The following is a 27851-nucleotide window of genomic DNA, read 5'->3' on the forward strand; positions in this document are numbered from 1 at the left end:
AGCTATGCCATGTTTGTGGGCTTCCGAAAGGCTGGCAGCACCATGTAACTCAGGGTGGTCAGATCACTGTGAGTGGCTGGGTTGTTAGAGTGTGGCAAGAACCTTACTCACTGTTGGAACCAGTCACGTTTTCCGACACGTGGGTTGCATTCCTACTGTACACAGATATGCAAGGGTTCCTTTGGGGTCACTCCACCCAACCACCAAGAAACTTTCTGGACTGAGATCTTTGCCCACAACTAACAGAGGGTTAAGGGATGAGGGTGGCACTGTGGTCTAAACCACAGAGCCTAGGGCTTGCTGATTGGAAGGTTGGCGGTTCGAATCCCCACAACGGGGTGAGCTCCCGTTGCTCGGTCCCTGCTCCTGCCAATCCAGCAGTTCGAAAGCATGTCAAAGTGCAAGTAGATAAATAGGTACCGCTCCGGCGGGAAGGTAAATGGCATTTCTGTGCACTGCTCTGGTTTGCCAGAAGTGGCTTAGTCCTGACCTGGAAGCTGTCTGCGGACAAACATCGGCTCCCTTGGCCAGTAAAGTGAGATGAGCGCCGCAACCCCAGAGTCGTCTGTGACTGGACTTAACGGTCAGGGGTCCCTTTACCTAACAGAGGGTTAGTTAGTTCCAAAATCAATACAGTTGTGTTATTTAAGGCAATTGCATGCATAAAAGCACTGTACTCCATGCAGATGTTCAGATTATATATACGTATATAATTTTTTTTGTTACACTTTGTCTATTGCTGTTGTTGTATTTCTAATGTTTGTAGGCCACTTTTCACCACAAATGGTCTCAAAGCAGTTTTCAGAACAGCCAGTGAACAATGCTTCAGTCAAATAACAAGGTGTTTAAAATAATCAAAACCACCAATAAAATCATAACGTAAGTCTAATGTAATGTCCTTAAAATGCTTGAGTTGGAAGGGACCCCAAGGGCCATCGACTCCAGTCCCCCAGTGCAGGAATCTCAACTGAATCATCCAAGCTCACCTGATGAAAAGTGAGCACACATACTTGCATAGTGGCAACCCCCAGTTAAAACCCTCCAACCTCAGCCTTGGTCTTTTTAAAAACAGCAGCCACAGCTTCACCTTTTGCAGGCTGTTAGTGATCCTTTCTTCCTGATCTCAAAGGACACAAGCTTACTAAGCTCAGGGACAATGAGAATATTTTCTCTTTCATTTTTCTGTCTCTGCTTCCCCCCCTCTTTTCCCTCTTTTTTTATGTCTCAAAAAAAAAAAAAAAAAGGAATCAGAAGCAAGTGAGTACAACATGTTCCACAATGACTGCTAAGTGGTTCAGGGACAGTCCCTTGTTTACTGAGCCTGGAGAGTTCATTCTCTCAGAACAGGAAAAAAAATTAACAACTTTAACAGCATATAGGTATACTGTCAAGGTGTGCTATCGTAAAAGTCATAATTCAGGCAACAAAACAAAGGAGTTTTCTATTATGCTACGGAGCATTCGCAATTCTATTTACCAAGCGTGTCTTGAACAGCTGTTGGGGCTCAGGAACCTGGTGAAGTTAAATACATCTTTGCATTTAATGTGCAGTTTTTTTAAAAAAAATGTAAGGAGGGGTCAACAATAAGGCTGGACTGAATGACAAGGGCCATTTTTCTCGAAATTTGCTGTTTTGTTTCAGCAATACTTCAGGGAAGGGGTGAAATTATTCTGAGGGGAAGTGAATCAGAGAGGTTGCCATCTTTGCCTCTGATGTGCTTTTTGAATTTGGGAAAATTCAAAATGGCTGCCCCCCTTTTGCTGCTCACTGGGGGCCACTGTTACAGCGGACAGCAATTGATAATCTACAGAGGAACACGCAGTTTACACCTGCTTTTCCAAAGTGGCAGGATTGTTCCTCCAGCAGCACATTTTATTTGAGAGGTGCAGTGGCAGTTATACCTCTGAATAAAGGGTCATGATTGAAGTGGGCTTGTTAAAAAAATACAAAGTCACAGCATGCTGTTACATGCAGGGCTTGTGAGTTTTGTCCCCTCTCAGGTGGGCGCCATTGCCATTATAAGAGAATAAGGGAGGCATTCATGGTGAGTTCTGGCACACCTTTTTCTAGAAAAATAGCACTGGTTACACCCTATTTTAAATCATAAACCCCTAGGAAAATTATTTCTTAAGTTTGCATTTCTACCCCCTATTAAATATTTACCTAAGGCTGTCATCACACTACAGTTTGCTTGGCCACAGACAGATGGCGCTGTGAACTACAGCCTGAGGATAGCCTTCTGAGAGCCATTGGGCCATTGCAGCACCATCAGAAGGTAGCATCAGTGTGTAGCCCAAAATCATGGCAGACCAGAGCAGCTCCTCAGCAACTGCCTTTCTCTACTCCTGCCACCACTGCCCAAATCACCGATGATGCCATTTCAACCTCAGTGGTGAAGTGCAATGAGGACAGGGGCAGTGGGAGAGCAGGACAGAGTTGGCGCAGCCTGTAATGACAGCTCCTCACCTAGGCTGCTTACCCCCATTTCTTTTCTCCTCACGGGTGAAGGTCTAAAGCAGGCTTCTTCAAACTCGGCCCTCCAGATGTTTTTGGTCTACAACTCCCACGATCCCTAGCTAGCAGGACCAGTGGCCAGGGATGATGGGAATGGTAGTCTCAAAACATCTGGAGGGTCGAGTTTGAGGAAGCCTGGTCTAAAGGAAGTGAGCTAGGAGGCTCACCATGTTTACTCAACTTTAATAGAGAATGCTAGCAAGGAGCCCTGATCTAACTTGGACCAGTGTCTTCCTCAACCACCTACCAGCCTGGTGCCTACACTTAAAACAAGACGCTCATAATCTATGTTACTTAGAAAGGTTCCCAGGAAGGCTGCTTTCATCTGCACCTGCTGTGTGGTTTCATGGCACCTGCATTCAGCTGCCTGAGGCGGCTGCCTCATTCTGCCTGAAGATAGGGCCAGCCCTGGTATAGAAAGTCAGACCATCGGTTCCTCTAGCTTCCTGTTGTCTTTTCTGACGGGGAGCAAAGTTTCGAAGCTTTCAAAGTTTCACAGTCCTGCCAAGGACAGAACCTGGGGTTTTCTGCTTGCAAAGCATGCCGTCTCCCACAGAGCTGTGAAGCTTCCCCAAACACCGATATATACAGTGGTACCTCGGGTTAAGTACTTAATTCGTTCCCGAGGTCCGTACTTAACCTGAAACTATTCTTAACCTGAAGCACCACTTTAGCTAATGGGGCCTCCTGTTGCTGCTGCGCCGCCAGCGCACAATTTCTGTTCTCATCCTGAAGCAAAGTTCTTAACCTGAAGCACTATTTCTGGGTTAGCAGAGTCTGTAACCTGAAGCGTATGTAACCTGAGGTACCACTGTATTGGCCTTGATCCCATATTTACTCCAAGAAAGGGGTGTATCCCTATGATGTAGTGACCACGGTTTAGAGACAATTAACTGGCCTTTTGCATGTGCCTTCTGCCATGGCCATTTGAGTAATTGTGATTTTGGAATTAGCATGCACAGACATGTTTATAAATGTCAAATCCCAGCCTTGGGAACCTCTGTGCCAAAGGGGATTTGCTAGCAGGATGGTAGAAAGGGGGGAGGGTTTAATTCTTTGCATTTTCAAATGGAGGGAAACAGCCTATTTTGCCTATTTAGTGTTTTGTATGTGGTTTTTGAGGGTTCTAGAAAAGAAGGGGGAGAGATAAGGGAGATACACATCTTCTGTAGGGCATTTTGTCACATGCTTTGCACATATGTTGTGTATACCTTGTGTGTGCAGAAACAATCAGGACTGGCTGGATTTCAAGATGAGAAATCCTGAGGCTTACTACAGGCTGCATGTAAACACGCAGAGCCTAAATATTCATAAGCGCTTCGAGTACTGCTTTTATCTCTGTCATATTCTTAAATGGGCATTTAATCCCCCTCCTTGCCAGAGTCCCCTCCTCCCCCTGCCCAGTCCTGTTTACATATCCTTTGTAATCTAATGTAAAGCTTCCAGGAGCACCTATGCAGACTGGGAGCGATGGTTTAATATGGGCCAAGGGAGGGGGAATGTGAACAGCAGGTCGCGTGGCCCTTTGATTTGGAGATAAGCTCAGAGTGTATGTCACTGTTTGCTTTCGGAGATTGTGCAACGCATGTTAATCTCTGCAACAAAGCTCTGGGAATTGAATTCTGAAAGATCCTTGGAGTGGAAGGGAACTGAAACCCCAACTCCTTGGGATGTAAGTAAACATTACAAGAGCAAACAGAGAGTTGCCACCAGAAATCGCTGTCCTATGTTGAGGTCCTCATCCTTAGGCTGACACACACACACACACACAACCTCATGTCTTGCACATGTAAAAGAAAAAAGAAAGGGAGGTGCCAGGGAAGGAACAAAAGGAGTGGAAATCGCTTGCATTGGAGGTTTTCAGATGACAATCTTGATCTCCACTCAGATGGTCTTTGGAAAGTTTGCAGGAGTCAAGAATATCTATCCCTGGCCTTGCACTTGGTTAATATTTTGTTTCTGATAACAGCGTGTGAAATGGTTTTAATCCAGTTTGGATTTATCCAGTGGGTGAGCAGGGCCCTGGTTGGGTTTTCATAATCGACAGTGATTTTGACAATGGCACCAATGGTGAAGGAAAGGTGTTATCACAATATGTGTTGCCCGCTTTGATTTGTAGAGACAAAATTATGTTTATTATTAAGCGGTTTGACAAGGCTTTCAGGTGGTCCATGGGTGGGAGAGACTGAGAATTGCTGCTCTAGTGGATCACGGTGCGACATAGAGCACTGGAAAATGTATTTGAGTCAGTCGTGCTGACAAAGATCTTAAATGAAATACACAGGGTCTGATAAATTGTATTTTTGTGCACCAGCAAGCTTTTTGTCTTCATTTCCTTGCTTTTGACAGAGGCAGCTTTTGATAAGGAACAGGGGTGGAAGTAATGTTGTCAAGACTCTATGCTTGTTCACACATTACACTGAATACAGGTAATAAGCGGTCTCTACACATGTGCAAGGGACGCGGGAGGCGCTGTGGGTTAAACCACTGAGCCTAGGACTTGTAGATCAGAAGGTCGGCGGTTCAAATCCCTGCGATGGGGTGAGCTCCCGTTGCTCGGTCCCTGCTCCTGCCAGCCTAGCAGTTCAAAAGCACGTCAAAGTGCAAGTAGATAAATAGGTACTGCTCCGGCGGGAAGGTAAACGGCGTTTCTGTGCGCTGCTCTGGTTCGCAAGAAGTGGCTTAGTCATGCTGGCCACATGACACGGAAGCTGTACGCCGGCTCCCTTGGCCAGTAAAGCGAGATGAATGCCACGACCCCAGAGTCAGCCATGGCTGGACCTAATGGTCAGGGGCCCCTTTACCCTTTACACATGTGCAAGCATTTGTGTGGAAGAGTATTTCATGTAGATTTTGTGTACCCTTGTACACAGAGTATACACTCAACAAATGTTACTTGTGTATGAGTGTATATCCCAACTATTTGTGTACACAGCTTGAACACTTGCTGAAGGTGACGTGTGGACTCCCCTCATTGTTAGCCCTAATCAGGACACACGATAAGCTAAGGACAGTTGTTGTAGCAAGAGGTCACTCCTGTGCGTATGGAATACTTAAAAAAACAAACAACCCACACATTTATGAATGAACACATTTAAAATTTATGTAGGTGAAGAGAAACCCTGACTCCCACCCACCCCGTCACTAGTCACTGCTGGATGTTGCAGGGATAAACATGCCTGTATGTATGAGGTTCAGGTGTATACAGATGAATTCATATGTATATGCAGGCACAGAATCATAGAATTGGAAGGGACCACGGGTGTCATCTAGTCCAACCCTCTGCAATGCAGAAATCTTTCTCCCAATGTGGATCTCGAACCCTTGACCCTGAGATTAGGAATATCATGCTCTACCGAGTGAGCCATCTTATCTGAAGATGAATCAGCCACTCTCTGCTCTGGCTTGACTCTAGAAATGCATCTAGAAATACACGTATCTCCAATTCAGAATTCCTCCATGCTCACTCCTGCGCAATTAGGGTTCCCTATTCATTTTTTCCCTTTGTGTGTGCAGAACTACCGTCTTCCTCCACTGAAATGAAACAAGGCAGCCAGGTCAGTCAGGGGCAAGAGTGGACTCACCCGAGCAAGAGCACCACAATAACCCCATTCAAATCCAAAAGGAATTTGGGGATTTGACTAGAGCCGCAGTACATCGGAAGAGAAACTTCACTCTGTCCTGAACAGTGTAATAGTATATAGCTCTCTTAACTCCACGGCAGACTGACATAGCCACAAGGTCTTTGTCCCAGACCCCAATCTGCCAAGTGGGGTAATAACACTGGTGTGCCTTAGAGGGTTGATCAAAGGTCAAGCTGCATGTAATGTTAAAGGCACGTGAGCGAGTGGCATGAAATATGTGGTCAGGGGTTAAATTGCTTTGAGATATTTTATAGGAAGCAATTCATAAATGGAAATAAATAGCACCCCTTCCCCGTGAGCTGTGCTTGCCCCCTACAGCTGATATTTAAAGAACACTCAGCATGCATATTAAATAATTGTGCAGTAAGTTAACAACTTATGCACATTTAACAGGTGTGATGTCAACCTTACTGGCTGCTGGAAAGCACACAATTTAAACACATGGAATAATAATAATAATAATAATAATAATAATAATAATAATAATAGTTTATTTGTACCCCGCCCATCTGGCTGGGTTCTCCAGCCACTCTGGGTGGCTTCCAACAAAGATTAAAAATACATTAAAATGTCACACATTAAAAACTTCCCTGAACAGGGCTGCCTTCAGATGTCTTCTAAATGTCAGGTAGTTGTTTACCTCTTTGACATCTGATGGGAGGGCGTTCCACAGGGAGGGCGCCACTACCGAGAAGGCCCTCTGCCTGGTTCCCTGTAGCTTTGCTTCTCACAGCGAGGGAACCGCCAGAAGGCCCTCGGAGCTGGACCTCAGCATCCAGGCAGAATGATGGGGGTGGAGACGCTCCTTCAGGTATACTGGGCCGAGGCCGTTTAGGGCTTTAAAGGTCAGCACCAACACTTTGAATTGTGCTCGGAAACGTACTGGGAGCCAATGTAGGTCTTTCAAGACCGGTGTTATATGGTCTCGGCAGCCGCTCCCAGTCACCAGTCTAGCTGCCGCATTCTGGATTAGTTGTAGTTTCCGGGTCACTGTCAAAAGTAGCCCCACATAGAGCGCATTGCAGTAGTCCAAGCGGGAGATGACGAGCATGCACCACTCTGGCGAGACACTCTGCGGGCAGGTAGGGTCTCAGCCTGCGTCCCAGGTGGAGCTGGTAGAGCTGGAAGGTGGAGGGCTTAAAAACCCTTGTTGTGCAGGGTTTTCCTGGCATGGAAAGAGCTTTTACGCTGTCCGCCTTGCCGGCTGGACTCTGGGTTGCTCTCACGAGATATTGCAGGAACTTGGGACAGCCCTGCAAGATCTCGCAAGAGCAACCCAGAGCCCAGCCAGCAAGGCAGATAACCCTAAAGCTCTCTGCCTTCCCTTGGGAGGGGAAGGGGCAAGGGCTTCTCTCCATACAAGTCCAGAAAGGTAAGGATGCTCAGGCAGGAGTGGTTGGAGTATACATGTTTTTACGCGCTGTTCCTGGAACAACCCCCAATCAAGACACAATTGCACTGTACAGTCATACCTCGTGCTGTGTTTGCTTCAGGTTGAGCATTTTCAGGTTGCGTCCCACGGTGACCAGGAAGTACTGGAAAGGGCTACTTCTGGGTTTCGACACTCACGCATGCGCAGACGCTCAAAATGACGTCATGCGCATGTGCAGAAGTGGCGAATCGTGAGTCGCGCACGTGCAGATATGCAGACGCAGGTTGTGTTCTGCTCATGTTGCGAACGGGGCTCCGGAACGGATCCTGTTCGCAACCAGAGGTACCACTGTACATATTTAACATCTTGTGCAGTTTGGCCCTGAGTATATGGAAATTACTGAAATACATAAACTGTGTCGGTGACTAGTATCACAATATTGCTATCTGATCCTCTTTCTACTCCTTTCCTCCATCTAAACATTAACCCTGGATAATCTGAGGCATTGATAAAGTTACTTCTGTGATGCCACGAGGGATGGGCAGACTGTCAATTTTGGTTTCTCTCAGTTGGTCATGTTTCCAATCCTAAACTGAGTTCTCCACATGCCCCCTCAAATCTGCACGTTATTTTCACTAATATATGCACTTTACTCAGTATCCACCCCCCTCCTTTAAATGTACATATTACTTGCCTGGAGAACTGCATTACAAAATTCAGGGCGGTTTTCAAAGGATGGCTGAGTTTTGGTTCTTGTGCTGTTTTGGAAAGTATGAACTGGGTGAGGTTAGCCTTTCAATGCAAACTCAAGTGAATTTCACCCCATTCCTAAATGCCTCCCGATACCATTTCCCTTTATTTATTCACTTAATCAGTGGTAGTGCTGCTTGCAGTCAGGGGTACCTTTTACCTTTACCTAGTGCTGCTTGCAAATGTATTTTGTCAGGAAGCAAAAAAAAGGCATGAGGGGGAGAGAGGAAAATATCAAAATATCAAATATCTTTTTGCAAAGGAAACAGATGGGAGAAATATTTTTTTATCTTTTCATGAAATCCGTGCACATGTTCTCACTCTCTGCTTTCCCTTTTCTGGATTTCGTCTATTTATTTATTTTATTTCCGTACTGGCGACACCCACAGGCTTGCGATTCGAAAGCCAGCCAATCTATAAATGCTTGCCTGAGTGTGGGGGCGGTCAATTACTCTGCGAGAGATTTCCAAGGCAGATATTAGCAAGCGTGCATCTCGGAGAGGGAAGTCTCATTTGGGATGCAGGATCCGAGACGGTCGTAGCTGGGATCATCTGATCTCGCAGAGTCAATCCCGAGACAGCTCTTGTAAAAGGGAGGGGGGAGAGGCGCCCGGCTTTGAGTGGCTGCTTCGTCGTGATGCCTTAAAGAGAGAGAGAGACACAGAGAGAGAGCGCACACTATTATATGCAGTCCGCTTGCAGGCTGCCTGTCACAGCTCTGATCAGGAACCACCTACACTCACAAGTCTCGCTGTTTTCTACCAAGACTAAATGCTGTCAGGATGCATTGTTGCTGGTGCTAAGTAAAGCGAAAAGGGAGTTCTTCTGGCTTTCGGAGAATCTTATTTCCAGCAGAAGTGCTTTCAGGATTCGGTTGCTTCTGAGAGCATCTCTGCGAGAGTTGTGGCATTCGCTGAGTGTTTCCACCGAGAACGAGCAAAGAAGAATATGTGTTAGTGGGACAAACCTTAGAGAAAAGGGGCGTCTGCTAGCAAGAGAACTTTTCTTCTCTCTCAGGAAGCAGAAGGTGGCCTTTGGGATGGAAGAGGGAAAGGTCTCCAAGGGCAGCCGATCTCATGCCTTTGATTACGTCTCATGATCTGACAGCCCACAAGCCAACTCTCTGGGTCTCGGGACAAAGTGGACTTTGGCAAAACAAAAACAACAAACAGACAATGGTGCAAAACGTGATCTTGGTTTTCTTCCGCAGGCGACTGAGCCAAAGACCTGCTGTTGAGGAACTAGAAAGAAGAAATATTTTGAAACGTAAGTAATTGATTCCTTTTCTCTAAATGGTAAAATGTTGTTTCTGTTCTTAACACGGGGAAAAATAATTGTTCCCGATTGAGACAGGGTGGGCAGGCAATGGCCTGTCCCTTTGCCTGGTTTGGATCTCTAGAAGGCTGCTGGACTGCTAACCAGTAGGATATTTGCTCTTCAAATGTAGATCTACTCATTTGGAATGTAGATGAGGATCACTGTTAAATAATACATGGTTTGTGTGAACACAGCCATAAATCAGTAGTAGAAGATAGATATAATAATTCCAGAAGTGTTTTGGGATCTTCATATTGCTTGCTCTCACAACAGCCCTGTGAAGTACGCCACAGTTGTTCCCATTTTACTAGTGGGAAACTGAGGCTGAGAGATAAATCATTTGCCCAAGGGAAGCCACAGGATCTGTTGCAGGCATTTGCAGCCATGTCTCCTGATTTCAAAAATAATTTGTAGTGTCCTGTTTGAAATTTGTTAGAAAAATTGAATTTCTCCTCCTCCGACTCTGTGTAATCATGTCCTGGATTTAGTGGGGGGTTTTACGGGTGTGTTTTAGCAAAGAAAAACCAAGTATACCCCAAACTGCAACTCATCACTTCTAAAAGGAAAAGCAAGGGGCATTCATGCGGACGAATGAGTTTTCTGGCGAGCGAATTGGTTGCGGAACACCCTGATCTTTCTAAGTCAGTGCAAACTATGAATTAAAACCACAAAAAGCAAATTAGTGTATCATAATTGTGTATGTTCTGCAACATTGCCACTGAATTTCACCTGAAACAAAACCAGGGGCCAATTCAGGGAGCCTTGCTTGGCAAAATCGGTCAGATTATTTTTTTAAAAAATTAAAGAATCTGTACGATGTCAGTGAAATTTCACTGATCATTTCACTGAAGAGTCTGCACACCTCAGCAGTTTTGATTATTACTGTAGAAAATGTTCACTATAGGTAATAGGGTTGCAAATAAGCAGATTTAAGGCATGTAGAGATTCATGCGTCACCCTACCCCTAAGGTCAAGGCTGGCATCATTTCCTTATCTTCCTGAGCTCAAGAAACAATGAGAGAGGTTGCAAATAATTTACAGATTTAAGACAGAGAGGATTAGGCTGCACCCCTGCACAGATGTGCTTGGGAGCAAATCCTATTCGGTCAGTTGGACTTTTGACTATATTTGCATAGGATCTGGCCAATCATGACTTGTTTGAAGCCTGCCACTGGTTTCATGCAGAGGCTGGTTGGAATCCTGCCTCTGCCACTTACTTTCACCCACATTCTCCCATCTGCAAGATGAGGATCACAACAGTGGCCTAACTTGAAGGTTTGTTGGAAGAAGAACTGTGCATGGAATGCTTTGGACGCACACCAAAGTGATGTTATGGTCGAAATCTCTGGGTACATCCACTTAAGTCTGTCTCTGGTCTGTAAGCTACGCTGATCTGCAGATCCTCGCGCACAGCAATTCACTGTGTGCACACAACTTTGCGCATGGGCCTTCTCTCCTGCACATATGGTTGTACAAATGGCGCTAGTTGCTAGGAGAAAAGTGGAGAAGGCAGCCTAGATTCACACCCAAAATGAAAAGTAGACACCATCAGAGTTGACTATGACAACTTATCCAGTGGGAAACGTGGGCAAAGGTCTGCTCTGGCAAGGAGCCCCAGGGATTGAAGCAAAATGCTCTCTCCAGTGCATTGCTCACTTTGTGTGTGTGCAGGTGTGCACACACAGAGATTGCATTCTGCAAAGCAATTTGTGCATTGCAGTCTGCTTCTGCACATAGGCTGCCCTTGCAGGGATGAGGGTGACTAGTTTTCACATTTCCTTCTCTCTCTTGATATATTGAGATGAGCGCAGGGTGAGAGGTGAAGGATGCGATTTGAACCAAAAGAAAGATAAGCAGAATGGAAGAGGAACATTAATGGGATGCCCTTTGCAGATAAAGCAAGCCCATCCTCCTGGACTTCCTCTGGATTTCCTCCCAAGGGAAATCTGGCGGCTAAATTGAATCCATTTTCCCTTTAAAAATCAAAGTTCCTGTTCCCATCAACCAAGAAGATGGGCCACCAGGCAGGTGGGCAAATGGGTGACCTGACTGACAGCTGCAAATCAGGCGAGAGGGAATCTGTTAAAGGAGCAAGTTCTAAGAAGGTATCAGATAGTGGGGTCAGGAGATGCCTCTGGTCTGATTTGATCGGCAGTATCTGATTATATTCTCATATCAGGGGAGTGGCTGCAGCTCAGTAGTAGGACACCTGCTGTCCATGCAAAAGGTCCTAGCTTCAAACTCAGTCAAAAGGGGCAAGTGATGGGAAAAACAAACGCCTGAGCCTTTGGAGACCTGCTGTCTGTTGAGCTGACAGTACTCAACCAGACGGACAAATGCTTAAGGCTTGGTAGACAGTCACTTCTGATTCTCCTATTCCAAGTTAGCTGTGTCCCACACAAGTTGCAGTGGGGAGCTGTTGATTTTTGAGAGAGCAGGACCGGAGTGTTTTCTTGTGCAAACAAATCAGCAATAATGGAGCTCTCACCGGCGAGCAGGGCTGGGCATGATGCTCCTTTGATGCACCAAGTGCAAACCATAGAAGCCTTCAAGGCTCTTTCGAGCACTCACAGTGGTAGTCTTCTTGCAAGGTGCAAGGTGCTTCTCCATTAAACCCCACTCTCTGCCTTTATTTTGGACTGGTTCAGATATTTGCCATTTGTCACGTGGAGCAACCTGAACCTCTCCAGGGACATGGGACACTTTTGCTTATAGCTGCTGCGATATTTTCCATGAGTGCAGAGGGTACAAGATTGCCTGCAGCACTCATGCAAATCTCCACTGGGAAGTGGTGGCTGTAACTGGAGAGACCAGGAAAGGCTTCGCTTCTGCCCCTGGAGAAAGGGGGGGCAACCCTGCCCCCAACAACCTTCACAGAAAGCCTCAAAATGTTCCAGGAGACTCCATCCTGCGCAACCATGCAATAAAAATACCTGGGTGTGTTTTTTGAGGATCAGAGAGTTTTCAAGTGATTGTTGTTTGCAAGTGTTTTGCCTTGCAAGCTACTAATGAGCACATTTAGATTCTCTCTCCCCCCCCTAGGTTGCTTGAAAGACACTGGGACAATTTGCTCCTATTGTCATATGATATAAACCAGGCGTAGCCAAGCAGGAGAGGCCCTCAATAGGTTTTGAACTACAGCTCCCATCATCCCTGACCATTGGTCACACTGGCTGGAGCTGATGGGAGTTGCAGTCTAAAACTTCTGAAGTCCACCATGTTTACTGCTCCTGACATAACAATCCTGCACTTAAAAAAAAAAAAGTTTCCCCACTAGGTCCCATTTTTTGTTCATCAGTGGCAACAGACCTTTTTCTTACTGCTACCTTTCTTCAAATGAGTAGTTTAGGATTGTTTACATGGAGTCACTAGCACATATCCAGACTGACTTTTTTGCTGCTCACAGTCTTACTACACTACCAAGCTGGGATAACTTGCTACTATTACCAAGCTGGGATAGCACAATTGGTAGAGCCTGAAGCTCCGGACTAATGTACTAAAGCTCTGGACTGGTATTTTGAATGGTGAACTCACTGTTCACACGCACACAGAAAGACTTTTTTGTTGTTCTGTTCAGGTCCCAGCATAGAGTTGTTGTGTGAATGTTTCAGAATAATACCAGTAGTGTACTTAGCGAGAGACATCGTAGCTATTATTCCTTTCATTGAGCCTAACCTAGGATACAAAAGATTCTTCTTTTGGAGGGTATGGGGGCATTATCTACTATTTGCTGTGACTTCCTTCAATGGAGAAACGTTCCCATTTATCATTGACGATCCATGCGTTGGTGCATATTTCACTTCATGGGACGTAAAAACAGAAAAAAATTCCGAAACACAAGCTCTAAACTCGAAAAACAATGAAACAATTTCATCAGATATAAAATTGACCTTCCACAATTGACTGGGGAATTCTTCTCAAGCAAAAATGTCTTCAGCAGGCATCTAAACATTATCACGCTAGGTGCCTGTCTGATTTTGGCTTGTCATTGATTCCAGAGAGCTGGAGCTGCAACACTAAAAAAAAAACCATTTCTAGTAAAGGCTAAGAAATAAGAATAGGGACATGCAAAGCTGCCTTATGTTTGCCATCTCACCCAGGGTTATCTCCCCTGACTACAGCAGCTGTCTGTGATTGGGTCTTTCCCATCTCTTCCTACTGGAATGGACTTGGGATCTTCTGCCTGCAAACTTTGTGCTCTACCACTGAAGTCAAGTCCTCCCCAATTCACTCTTTGAGGTCCCTACATAGCCCATCTCAGCACCACCAGAAGAATCAGCCCTCCATTGGCTTGATGGATGACTGCTGTTGTGGCCAGTCAGCAGAGGATAGGCCACAACTGTCGGAATGGCGTCTGCAGTGATAGTTTCTTCTAACCCAAACATAGGTCCAAACATTCACAAAGAGTTCTCCGGTTCCTTTCTGCGAGCGACGGTCCTATTCAAGTGGTTTCTTCTTCCATCTGAATGTAACATGACTCGATCCAGGCTTACCCTGGCGATTGTTTCAGTGTCACGGCTAATTTAGAAACCTTGTCAAGGGAAAGGGTGTAAATTACACTCTGGTGTTTGGCACTGTAGGGCTGGAGGAGTTTGTCTCATTAAGACGGACGGGCCTCAAGCCAGACACTTAATAATTAATGGATCAAAGGGCAGTCAAAGCCGACTGCCAGGCCCATTCGCTTCCACTCCATTGTAGTCTAACATTACGATAATATAAATACCTGTCCTAATGCTCCACCCAGTAACATTCCTCTTCCTAGCAAAGACCAAGTGGCAAACAACTGCTTGGTGATGGGCAAGAACAGATGCACTTTGAGGGAGTTTACATTCAATTAGCCGGTCCAGACTAAATATGGATTCACAGCAGTGCTATTTTTCTAGAAAAATAGGTGCCGGAACTCACCATGAATGCCTTCCTTGTTCTCTTAGAATGGCAGTGGAGCACACCTGAGAGGTGCCGGAACTGAGCTCAGGTGATTTCTAGCTGGGGGAAAAGCCCTGATTCATAGAATCATAGAGTTGGAAGGGACTGTGAGAGTCATCAAATCCAACCCCCTGCAATGCAGGAATCTCTTTGCCCAACGGGGGGCTGGAACCCACAACCCTGAGATTAAGAATCTCATGCTCTGCTGGCATTTCTGCTTCTCAGTGGCTGGATCCATTGCCACTCAACCAATGTCTGAGACGAAAATCTGCATGTTCCCACACCGTTACCACCCTTCCTTGGGTGGCAATGGGGTGGGAATCTGCTTGATCTGGCCAAGACACTTGATTTTATCAATCAGATGCCACCAAAGCCGTATGCGACTTTGTACCCCGTGGAGACCCCAGTACAGCGGATGTGAAAGACAGGGCCAACCCCTCATCTGAAGCAGTGTGTCACTTTGCATCCTTTCCAGTGCTTAACTTGAACCAGGGTTCCCTCCCAGGGCTTTTTTCCACTTGCTTGGACATTGAAAAGGTGCGTGCCTTTGAGCATGTGCAGAGTGTATTTCCCTCGGGGCAACCAGTCACCCTCTAGGCACACAGGATTAGCAGGCAGGGGTGTGATTTCCTAACCCTCTCCAGCCCTATCACTTCCCACATCCAAAATGGAGCACAGATTCTTTCTCTTGGAAAGCTTTTTGTGCATTTTCTGATTTATATATATTTTTGACAGGTAACAACAGATCTGGCTAAATTAATTGTATTTGGAACGGGTGTGCTAACGATGCCCTAAAGGTATCTTGCAATCATTTTGTAACATTGCCCCCCTTCCCTCCTGCCTGTATTGTGTTACACACAAACTTACCACTGCAGCCACCTAAGCAGAAATCAACAACCCTTCTTGAGATTCTCACAATTCGGTCTTTAAGATCTATCCTAAGCTGCTTTTTCTTGTGACTGCAAAGATTTCTGCCTCTCTGGTTACAACGTGTGTGCTTGCAGCTACTATCCTTCCATAAATAGCTCCATGTGGTTGCTTCTTTTCAAAGTGTTCAGTCAATGGCATAAATAGAGAACCGGAGTCTAAAAATACCTTCCTCGCGCTGTGCGCCCCCCCACAGCAAGCAGCATCTTCAATGCTTATTGAAGGATGCAAAATCATTCCTCTGATTTAATGCAGAGAATGCCCCCTTCCCCAGCAGGCTGAGGTTATCATGTGCAAATCAGGATTCCCCACGATTCAATAATCTCCCTTTACCTTCTTCTTTTCTCCCCTTTTCTGGGAAAAAAATGAAACCTTTCCCGTAGGTTCCCTGTTCCTTACAGGTCACGGGCGCATGTCTTAATTTAGCAACAGACAGCCCTTGAAATAGAATTGGAGGATAGAGAGAGAGAGAGATCCATTAAGTCATATCCCAAGGCTGAGGATATATTCCACACAATGCTACAGCAGCTGTTCCTATTTTTAGCACCAGCGTGTAGGAGTTATCGCAGCTTGAATACTAATCGTTTACGGTGTGCACGAGCGAAACAGGCGGAGGGGTAGAAGAGAGCATCACTCTGGGAAAATAAAATAATAATTTAAGAAAAGAGATCAGGCTAGCCAGCCAGCCGGCTGCCCCTCCCTCCGCATGGAATATTAAAGGATCTATAATAAGATTGGCACAAGCAGAATATTAGAAGGCAAAGGAATGCGTAGGAGTTGATTGCTGGCTATTGTTATAAATTAATCAACAAAATTACGGGAGCCTGGCAGAGTTTAGAGTACAAGGAACGTGTGTTCCCTGAAGCAGGGCTGCTATACAATGTTCCAGCTCGTAAGGGCAGCACGGATGACTCAGACAGAGATGTGGCATTGCAAAGCGATCATTTAGACTTCTAAAAAGTCCATCGATTTCCCCCTCCGAAAACACTCCTCGTTGTGCTAACCGGGGGACGGGATTGGCTGCTTCGTGTTTGCCGAAGCCCGCTTCCAGTGGCTGCCAGGGGAAGGGCTTGGCACTGGCATCTGTGTAACCCTGCCACGAAGGAGTGTGATGCTTTTGGCAGGGCATCAGGCAAGGTGGACTGTGTGGTGAGCTGAGAGACAGAGAGGGGCAAAGAGAGGGACGGAGGAAGAGCGGCAGCGCAGCTGGTCTTGATGAGGAAAGTCATCTCTCTCTTCATCTTTCCTGCAGAAAGGAATGACCAAACGGAACAGGAAGAAAGGAGAGAGATCAAGCAGAGGCTGACGAGAAAGGTAAGGTGTGTCCCCCCTCCTTCCCTCGAATATTCCCTGTCTTGGTCCTATGTTTCGCACGTGGTTGGTGACAAGGTCCTACTGTAGCCAAGCGTGAGAATAACAAATGGCAGCAGGGACCCAGGCTTTTGTCTGAGCAACTGAAGCCTGCATAAGGGTGAGGGCACACCTGCAAATAGAGTCCTAACCCCCAGGTAGCATCTGATGGAATCGTAATCGCAGGACAGGTTGGTCATGACCAATCCTCATCTCAGGGCTTGTCCGCACTTGCACCTGTCCCATGCCTAGAAAGCATAAGTCAGAGAGGTTCTCCCAGGGGGGAAAAACATCAATAAGAACTCTGGAACTGTCATTTGCGCCAATTGAGCGCTAAAGAGCGGTTTTCGCCAGGGGGAATCAACAGGGCAAGAGGAAGAGTGGATAAGCCCTCAGTTGGGTTGGGTCATCTCTAACTTTGGTTGGATGATGCCCCGTGACTTGTGTGTACTTTTAAACAGGTTAGGCAGGCAGCAGAAGGAATGATGCCTTGGTTGGTTGGTCTACAGGTGTGCCATAGCTTCAATGTTCCACAGGTTCTTGAACCACGTGAACCCCATTTGTGGGGCAACAACAAAGCATTGTCTTGCAGCTGGGGATCTACCACAGACCTCAGGTGAGCTGCAGGCAAGGATTTGCTCTTGCACGGGCTGCAATCCAACAGGTGCTGGCCCTTACAGTGCCCCCTCCTCTGTCATAATGGAGTATCACATGGGAGGAGCCCTTGGCAAATCATGTGTATGATAAGCAAAGTCATTAAGTTGAAGGAAGCAAATTCTGCACTCAGCTAATTGGTGACCATTTGCTTTCACACTTCACTTTTTGCTACCAAAGCAGTTTTGTTTACATACATATGCAGACACAGACACACACCCTGTGGCGAGAAACCCACATAAACTGGCTCCCTTCATGGTAGCAGGTGTACATTCCTGTATGATGTCCCTCAGTGCAAAGCTTTTTGTGCTTATATGTTGCTGACCTCTCCGTGTACATCACCAAGGGTAGCTATCTGCATTTATATCCTGCTTTTCCGCTCTAAAAATGGAGTTGCGCCAAGAAGCCAACATGCCGAAAGGACAACAATCCATTATTAGAACACAATTGCCAGACTAAAAGCAGCATCAAGATGACAAACAGCCCAAAGTAACAATCAATAAATTAAAGAACGGAGAGAAATGTTTACAGGGAAATGTCTATGGTTGCCAGCAGAACAAGACAAGAGAGAAAGATAGCTAAACTTCTTTACAAAGCGCTGAATCCTTGTACTGGGAGTGCAGACAAACCGCTGTGGAGTTCAGGAAAGAGTCTGCAGAATTTAGCTTGTGCTTTGTAAAAATATGTACTACAAGTTCAGCTTTATGTCGAGTTGTAGGTTTCTGGTAACTGGATATTTAAAACGCCTTTGTGCCAGCAACCAGAATTACCAGCATAAGGATAATTCCCAGAAAGAGTTTTGTTCATTCATTCCCTGAGGGAGTACATGTACAAATCCTTTGCAGATAGCTCTAAATATAGCCTGGTATTAAAAATGAATGGTACGAGGTCCTAGAAACCTTTCTCAGAAAGTAATGCCAAGATTCATTCATAAGACATGTGGACCAAAAATGAAAGACAATGCTGGTTTACTCTGGAGCCTGTAAATGAGACTGCGTAACAACACACTGTGTACACATGACTTCTCCCAAAGAATCATGGGAGCTGGGAGCCAGGTTCAATTAATCGATTTCACTAGTAGAAACCCAAACAGGGACTTCTGCTAACACAGTGGGGCTCTTCCCCCATTCCAACCCCCCCCCCCATGGCTTTGAGGTGTCAGGAGAACCCCTCTGACCAACCTTGTGTAGGGGGAGAAGGGAGACCTCTTTATTGGGCAAGGTGAAAGGTTTGTGCTGACAGAGTGTTTGTGTTAGCGTGATGCTGAATTCCTCCTTGTAGTTTGTTAAGGGTGCTGGGAATTGTAGCTCTGTGAGCAAGTAAGCTACAATTCCCGGGATTATTTGCTGGGAGCCATGTGCTTTAAATGTATGGTGTGCATGTAGCCTGAAAATTCAAACCTCCCGCTTGTGGGATTGCATTTGAAGATTAGTGCACAAGGAAAGAGCTGCTGGGTCAGACAGTGGCTAACCAGAAGCCTATGAGAGTCCTTTGCCTTGCTGCAGACCACGTCCCTCCCAAGTGATGCATACTTAGTGATAGGATGAAGGGGATCTACATTCATTGAGCTCCTCCATGTCAGCAGCCAATAAGGGATCCTGGTGGAATCCTACTCATGTACACATGCATACAAGTAGATCCCTTTCATACTACTCATGGAAGTTGCAGGCTGGCGAAAGGGTTTCCTTGATATAATGTGTGAACAGGGAAATTTCCCAAGCAGTAAATAAATATAGCACTACAGCAGAGAGATATTGCACTGTTGCAACAATGCAAATCTAGAGTAGCAATGGCAGTTGAGTATTTGCACCTGTGTAAATGACCTGAGGTTCCGGATCTCTGTTTTGTGAAGATTGACTTCCTGGATTTCAAATACAAAAACCAAGTTTCCCTTGTGTTCCTAAATGCATATTATGAGAATGAGCAAGAAATTGATGAAAAATCAGTCTTATTACCATGTAATATTTATACGGTGACTTTTCCCTCCCTTCCAAAGCTTAATCAGAGACCGACAGTTGACGAATTAAGAGACAGAAAAATCCTAATTCGATTCAGTGATTATGTGGAAGTGGCAAAAGCACAGGATTATGACAGACGAGCAGACAAGCCATGGACAAGGCTCTCAGCAGCTGATAAGGTACAGCCCTATTTGCAATTGTTGTGATGTGCATCTATTTGCATCTGTGTTTGTTTGTTTAATATACCACTGATACAGCATGACCCGCTACATTAGATGAGTCATATAACAGCATATAAGCATTGCATCTAGATGCAAGACATAACTTAAGGACAGACTACACATTGCACTAATTTCCAGCGGTTAAATTCCATGTTAGTTTCTTGCATCAAAAACAACAAACTGTCTTGTGGTTCCTTAACAACTATAAACAAGTTTATAATCAATGTGCTGATTTTTAAGGTGCTACAAACCTCTTTTAATTATGTGACCCTGTTTGCTGTTTTTAAACTAACATTTGAAAACATTGCAAATTAACATGCCTAGCGATAGTTCTAGATATGTGCAGCCCTAAAGGATCACATTGAGGATAAAGGCCACAGCACCCATTTGTGCATATAATTCTTCATCCAGGTAGGAATATAGTCTACTTGTATAGTATGGTCCCTGGCAGGACTGGGACATCTACCATAAATCTTAGCTTATGATCTTCCATGCCAGTATATAAGAGTTTAGGATGCTCCATAACCTCCTATCGTGGTATAAGTCAGTCCAACATAGAGCCAGCATAGCAGGGTGACTCAATCATTTCAGTGTAGAAATGCAAGGGCATTTATTTTTTGCAGGGGCATTATTTATTTATTTGCTGTTGTTCTTTCTTGAACTGGTGAAATCCAAATTAAGGTACTGGAATGTACTTCACCATGATTTTTTTCTACATGCACACCCCTATTATATTTTAAGATTTGTTTCAATGACATTGCAAAGCCCTCTGAGTTTTTAGAAGTGTCATACAAATATTTGAAATCAAGGAATTTGTTTCCATCCACACATACAACAAAGTGAATCTGTAGCAAAGCGGGTAACATGCCTAGTGAATTGCTTGAGAACGTAATTGCACATACAATGAGGCACATGAAGGACCATCTGTTTATTATTATTATTTTTTTAGTTTTGCACAGCAAGCTGGCACAATTAATGTTCTTCTTCTTTTACACAGTCAAACTGTTTTCTCCCTACATGCAGATGTCATGAATTATTTCTGTTTTGCATTTTTAACAAGGCTTGTTAATAGGTAGCTTAGGGACCTTAAGTTGCATCTGTTTAAAGCAGAAGGGAAGAATCATTGTCCTGATCGGGGGTAGGGATTACCAACTAGGTCACCACTGTGCGCTTGCATGTGGCTCTTTCAGAATGGAAGGCTGCAACATCTGGTTGAAATCCTGCATGCAGTCACTGGTGAATTTTGTTAAGCGTTGAGTGATATGGAAGAGGCTTCCTCCCATAGGGCAAGGTTTCTATAGGAAGGAACTAGTTCACTGAAGCTCAGCAGTGGAGCATCTGCCTTCCACACAAAGGCAAGGGCGAAATCAGGCTTTATTTCACCAGGGTCAAAACCCCGTTTGGCAAAAGACAAAAACAAAAAACACCTACATTTGTGTACACCCACCTACACAGGCTGGGAGCTTCAATGGCGCTCCTCTGGAGGCTTTACCCGGGGCGGGGGGGAACCAGCTACCCCCTCCCCCACTAGCTAGGGCTCTAACAAAGGCCCAAGGTTCAATCCCTGGGGTTGTCAAATAAAACTAGGAAATGTTCTTGATTGAAATCCTGGAAATCTGCTGCCAGATCCCCTGATCTGATTCAGAATTAGGCAGCTTTCTATGTTTCTGTGTTCCCAGATTAATAAGCATCACTTGGTAGAAATTTATCAATCAAATACATGTACACACACACACAGCTATGAATTTGACCAGGCCCTCACAATTTGAGGTAAGCACATGGCAAAGCAGTCAGATGACCATTTCACTGGGAGCTCAAAAGCTAGTGGATTGTTCTGTGCAAGAGTTAAACCAGATTTCCTTTTGTCCTTCCAACTGTTATGATTTTATATTGAGGAGCAGATTGTAGTCTCTGTTGGATTCTTGATTTGATTAATTAACTTTGTTTTCCTTTGAACTTTCTAGGCAGCCATTCGCAAAGAGCTAAACGAGTACAAAAGTAACGAAATGGAGGTGCATGCATCAAGCAAGCATTTGACAAGGTGGGTTACTTATTGCAAACAGCTGATCAGTACTTTAATCGTTTTGCCATTCAAGTTCTGTGGTTACAGCTCCAGTAGCCAGATTGAGGTGGAGGGTAGAGAGTGGAACGGACACATGCATACAGCACTTTAAAAAAAAAAAAATGCTTCCTCATCAAAATGGGACTATATGCACATGGAAGCTGCCTTGTAGCAAACTTTGTGGATCAGGGCACTCAAATTCTTTGGCTTAGGAGCACAGAATTGAAACAGCAGCAAAAAATAAATAAAAATGATAACCTATTCTAGAATATTAACTAAAAACCTCTGCCAACAAGAAATAATGTTAGGTGGCAAAGACCTTTCAACCAAGTTGAGACTTCAGGTATAACTTAATTAGCCTCCCCTTCAAAAAATAAAGCAAACGGAAAACCTATGATAATTTACTCAAAAATGAGTAAGTAAAGATCAGAGCAATACTCCCATCCGTAGACGCATGTATCTCCCTATCCACAATTCACAAGTGACATCTGTCACTCCCATCCATCATGGAAGCAACAGGTCTTATAACCTTCCTGAAATCCAAAAAAACATATTGATCTCTACAGTATCTTCCCTAACAGGTTGCCTTCCTTCCTTTCAAAAGTGGTCAGATGATACAAAATTGGTACTATGCATAAAGCTAGCAAAAAAACAAACAAAAAACTTGTCCAATTTCCAGCTCCAAGTCATCTTCCATTTAGGGTATGGGTTGGTTTGAAAAGCTTTTAGAGCACATAAATCTCAATCCTAATTTGGGTGAACACTAGCCAGCATTTCCAAAGTAGTAACTTATAATTTACATGAAAGTACTGATTCAGCCACTTATATCCTGTGAATCTGGAGCCTATTCCCTTGCTTGGCCAACTTTTTGATCTAGTATGGAATTCTGGTCAAGTACCTAAGTGTGATAACTGTAGCAATGAAAACTGCAAAGACTTCCAGCCTTATGTGCAATTCTTATAATTCTTCCAGCATTATGTGCATAAATGGATGTTTTCATATTGCAACCCATGTTTGCAATATTGCCTGTTTGGCCAGTTTGCTCAAAATAAACCAATCAAAAGAATTTTGAGGACAGCACGATCCTGAATATTTCATATTAGCCACATTTTATTGATTCTAATAAAATCATTTTGGGGGGAAACTATTTTTAGAGTTGCTACCAAAATTCTGCCTCCAGTGAAATTCAAAGTGACTTTGGAGGTTCCTCCAAGATATTGAGAGAAGCAAATAACTAGTGAAATGTCTCAGGCTGCAGGTGACATCTTTTGACAAGCTAAAGGTGTGTGTCCTACAATGAAATTCAAAGTGAATTTGGGGGTTTCTCCTCTTAAGCAAACTTAAGAGGCCAAACTGGTCAACGGTTTCAAGGGAAACCAAAATGTCTGTCAATTCACACCCCTAAATGATGGCATATTGACAAATTGCTCTTTATTGTGATATAATTTTGAAGAACTGCCATTGCCACTAATGCCCTCTCCGCCTTCTTTTTGACCTGCAGATTCCACAGGCCATAGAGGTTTTCTTCTGAGAAGAATTTGTCTACTTTTTTGATACCACTACTGAACATGCATCAGGGAAAGGATGAAGGTCTTTCCTTGAGGTTCAGTCTACGACAAGCTGATGTTTCGCGTTCAAGAAGGGACTCTGCAGATTCGGTCTCTGCAGCACACACTTAAAAGGGAGCAGCTAGCAGAGGATGGACTTCGCCTCGGAGCTACAACAACACCTGCTGGGTGGGAGGATTAGCTGGAAATGACTGAAGTCGAGCTCATCAAAAAGGAACCCATTGCTCTCCTTTGTTACTTGTTATTAAACTGTATTGCAGCATATCTTGGGAAAGGAGATGTTGTGCATGTACAGGCTTTTTTACCATTCCAAGGCCTCTGACATAAAGGACATGGTGCACATCGTCATTCAGTATTATCATGGTGACAAGACATCTGGAACTTATCACAATTAGTTTGTATAAAACACTTAATTTCATGTTATACAAATTGATTTACTATATTATGGTTTATTTCCTTTTTTATATATGTCTAACAAAACACAGCTGCGGCGTTTTTTTTTGGCGGGGGGGCTCCTGTTATTCTTATTTTCTTTAATTAAATGATTACTTACTGCAGAAAACAGATCCAGTTTTCCATGTTTGGTGGTATTTAGCAGGGGAGAAGGGAACTTAGAAGAAAAGATCTTATCTCAGTTTCTTCCCATCCTTCACAGATTCTATGATTACTGCTGGGATAGCTCAGTCAGTAAAGCACGAGACTCTTAATTTGGGGTCGTGGGTTTCAGCCCCGCTTTGGGGCAATAGATTCCTGCATTGCAGCAGGTTAGATGATCCCTATGGTCCCTTCCAACTCTACAATTCTAAGTAGATTTCTCTAAAATGAAGACTTCCTGGAAGAGGATCTCAGGCTACATAAAGAAGTGCCCCAATACGGGATGGCACTGGTGCAATTTGTAGCTACTGGGGGGGGGGGAAATCCTTCCTTTAGTACTTTTATATCTCACTTTCCATCATGGAATACAAAACAGTGTACAGTAGTACCTCGGGTTACATACGCTTCAGGTTACATACGCTTCAGGTTACAGACTCCGCTAACCCAGAAATAGTGCTTCAGGTTAAGAATTTTGCTTCAGGATGAGAACAGAAATCGTGCTCTGGCGGCACGGCAGCAGCAGGTGGCCCTGTTAGCTAAAGTGGTGCTTCAGGTTAAGAACAGTTTCAGGTTAAGTACGGACCTCCGGAATGAATTAAGTACTTAACCCGAGGTACCACTGTAAACTGAGTTGAACTCACTTATGGAATTGAGCTCTGTTGCACAAAGCAGTCGGGAATCACTGACATGCATCCCACTTCTATATGCATTTGTGGATGTGGCAGGGGTGCAGCAATTGCCACGCCACATTCCAAGTCCTTGTGCGCTGACTAATGATGCCTCGGAGCAGATTCATCTAGTCACATACAACAACCCAGCCAGAAACGAATTGAACCTAGTAATTTTTCTATGTGCTTGAGACCACAAAAACAGCTGATCAGCCGCAATACATTACCAGTTGGCCTGAGTTAAGGCATGAAGAATAAGCCACAGGGGGGGAAATTTGATACAACATATTGTAAAATCACACCATTTACTGAATTAATCTACTGGAATAATTTTATTTGACTCTCTGCTACTCACCCTTGAGGACAAGTGTTCAACTAAATAACTATGTTGGTCTTTATGTGCACGAGTAATTCCCTTCCCTAATAATGTGATTGATGGCCAATCATTCCTTTTAAAAACAACGGATTTTATGGTGCATTTAAGTGCCTGCTGAACAGTTCTGTTTTCCTTCCACACAATTTATTTTAATTGGGAGCACTGCAGTGCAAAAATAAATGAATAATAATAATAAAAATCCCTACAGGATACTATGTATTGAAATCACAGCCGACAAAATCCTTTTGATGTATTAATGATGGATCTTCCCAATTCATGGCTTGTTACAAAGTGTAAAAACAACAGTCTCCTCAAAAAAAAACACAAAAAACCCCTGAACATTTAAAGATTGAGCACAGTATCATGGACACGGAGAACTACTGGGCCGTATGCTGTAGCCACACTTGCACAACAGAACTTCCTCTCCCTCTCCCCTGCTCACCCTCAAAATTGGGACCAGAAGATCCCACAACTCTCACTGCAGCAGTGGATGCTTTTCTCTGTCACTGCCCTTTCCTGGGTCTTGTCATGTGTTTCGAGATTTTGTAAAAATGTAAAGTTTAATAACTTAAGCCAAATCACTCACGTTCTCATGCAAACACAACGGTGTGCATGGCCTAATAGATAGTTGATGCTGTCAGCTTAGACAGTGCCAGGCAGCTTTTGAGTAGGAAGAAGAGGGTCTGCATTTCGTCTCTCGCCATCTCGAACAGGCACAAACAGCTCCGTAGGTTAGATGTAGGTTTTGTCCCTCATACTCTTGTGAACACAAGTATATTTCCAAACGTGGACTGCTCAAGAAGTGAAGGAAGTATACAATGTATATTATTATAATTCATATAAATGAGAGAAAGTGTGTTTTCAAAAAATAGCAAATTCACTTGTACATCTTGTCAGTTCCAAGACGTACTCTCCAGTAAATCAATTAGGTTGGTAAGAATAAAATCTCACGAGGACCACCTAGTGAGGATAAGAAGCAACTGCATATAAGAGGACAGCATTTTCCAATGAACAGGAAAAAAATCACATAAAGATCTATCTCACAAGTTAGAGAAGTGGACTGTTAGCTGATCAAAGAATTCTTAGTTGGTTTATCATCAGCCTTGGAAAAGATTAATACTTTTACAGCTGAATAAATGAAAGCTATCATTCAATATTTGAAAGAAAAGCAATACTTAATGTTGGCTGTTTGCTATTACAGTTAATGCATCAGAACTAAAATAGCCTCCAGCTTGAGGACAAAATCACCCGCCTCCACCTAAACTCAAGAGCTGCTGTTGACACAGTAGCTGTTAAGATGCTCAATTTTGTCAATTTGTAGGGTCAGTTTGTTTTGATTTCGGAGGATGAGGACAAGATGTTTGCAGCTGTGCAGGGCACAGTGCTACATGCTCTCTCAACCTACTGCATGCTCATTCATGTCAGCCATGGAGGATTGATTGGGTGAATCCAGGGTGTAGGTAAGTTTTTGTTGCATTTCAAGTGGTCACGGCTGCCTCGAAGGTGTTGGTTTGGCTGCTCCTTAAAAAAATGCCAGAGCCAGAGGTTGATGCCAACTACTGCCCCGTCACAAATGCAACTTTTCTGGGCAAGGGATAGTGGGGTTGTGGTTCAGCTGCAGATGATTTTGGATAAAATTGATTGCCTTCACCCATTGTTGTCTAGGTTCAGGTCCAGTCTGGGGCTTGGTCACTCTTATGAATGGCATTCTTGGAGAGGAACAAGGGCAATGTGACCCTGTTGATTCTACAGAATATCTCACTGTGGTTTTTTTATATATATAGAGAGAGAGCATTTGCCAAGGGTTTAGTTCAAGAGAGTAATATTGAGTGACTGTATCTCAGCCCCTGAACCCACTTTGATGGAATTACAGGACATGCTTTCCCCCAATGCATATAATACGTATATAAACCACTGGGAATTGTAAAACGAAGACTGGGTGCAAGGTGACCCCAATATGGTGACAACACACAACTGTATGTGTCTGCAAAATCTGAATCAGGAGCAGTCCTAAATCAGTTCCTGGGTGCAGTCCTGAGACCTAAAAAACTACAAATGAAGACAGAGACAAGGTAGGGAACATATGGATGGGCAGTTACCAGGTAACTGGGAGCAGGTACATAGATCTATCACTGTGGTCACTGTGACCTCAACAGCTTGGAGTACCCATTACCATTTCCATTTAGTGCGCCACCAACAACTATTCCTAGACAGTGATAGCCCTGCCGTGGGAGTCCATATATTGCTAACCTCACAATGTGCTGTGTATGGGCTACTGTTTGAAAGCTGCACGTAGTGCAAAGCATAGCTGCTAGGGTGCTTATTGGTACACCTGACTTTACACATATCACACCAGCGTTGAAGATACAAAGTGGATGCCTATTAGCTACCAAACAAAGTTCAAGGTTTTGTGGTGCACATTTAAAATACAATCTGGGAGGGAGAAGGATATCTAGGAGACTGCCTCTGCCAGTACAGAGAAAGATCTTTAATATTTAATGCTGGCTATTCTATGACCAGCAGAGTGTCATGTGTTAACACTGTGGAAGCAAGCCTTCTGTGTGATATCACACCTTTGAAATGCCCTCTCTTTAGTAATTTGTAAGGTAGAGACCCTAAAAAGGTAAAGGTACCCCTGCCCGTACAGGCCAGTCTTGACAGACTAGGGTTGTGCGCCCATCTCACTCAAGAGGCCGGGGGTCAGTGCTGTCCGGAGACACTTCCGGGTCACGTGGCCAGCGTGACATCGCTGCTCTGGCAAGCCAGAGCCACACACGGAAACGCCGTTTACCTTCCCGCTAGTAAGCGGTCCCTATTTATCTACTTGCACCCGAGGGTGCTTTCGAACTGCTAGGTTGGCAGGCGCTGGGACCGAGCAGCGGGAGCGCACCCCGCCGCGGGGATTCGAACCGCCGACCTTTCGATCGGAAAGCCCTAGGCGCTGAGGCTT

At 44.5% G+C, this 27851-nt stretch overlaps 1 protein-coding gene across 5 annotated transcripts in view; it reads left to right on the forward strand.

Annotated features, from left to right (window-relative positions):
* PHACTR3 (phosphatase and actin regulator 3) overlaps window positions 1–27851 on the forward strand; it is a 217469-nt gene that overhangs the window by 188755 nt on the left and 863 nt on the right. For all 5 annotated transcript variants that reach the window (XM_082226126.1, XM_082226122.1, XM_082226124.1 and 2 more), the window contains 5 exons: window positions 9491–9546; window positions 16703–16764; window positions 19451–19591; window positions 21598–21674; window positions 23197–27507. In XM_082226126.1, coding sequence (XP_082082252.1) covers window positions 9491–9546; window positions 16703–16764; window positions 19451–19591; window positions 21598–21674; window positions 23197–23212 — 352 coding nt within the window. In that variant the 3' untranslated portion in view covers window positions 23213–27507. The remainder of the gene's footprint in view (window positions 1–9490; window positions 9547–16702; window positions 16765–19450; window positions 19592–21597; window positions 21675–23196; window positions 27508–27851) is intronic.

This window comes from Podarcis vaucheri (genome assembly GCF_965113315.1).
Source record: "Podarcis vaucheri genome assembly, chromosome: 6".
NCBI lineage: Eukaryota > Metazoa > Chordata > Lepidosauria > Squamata > Lacertidae > Podarcis > Podarcis vaucheri.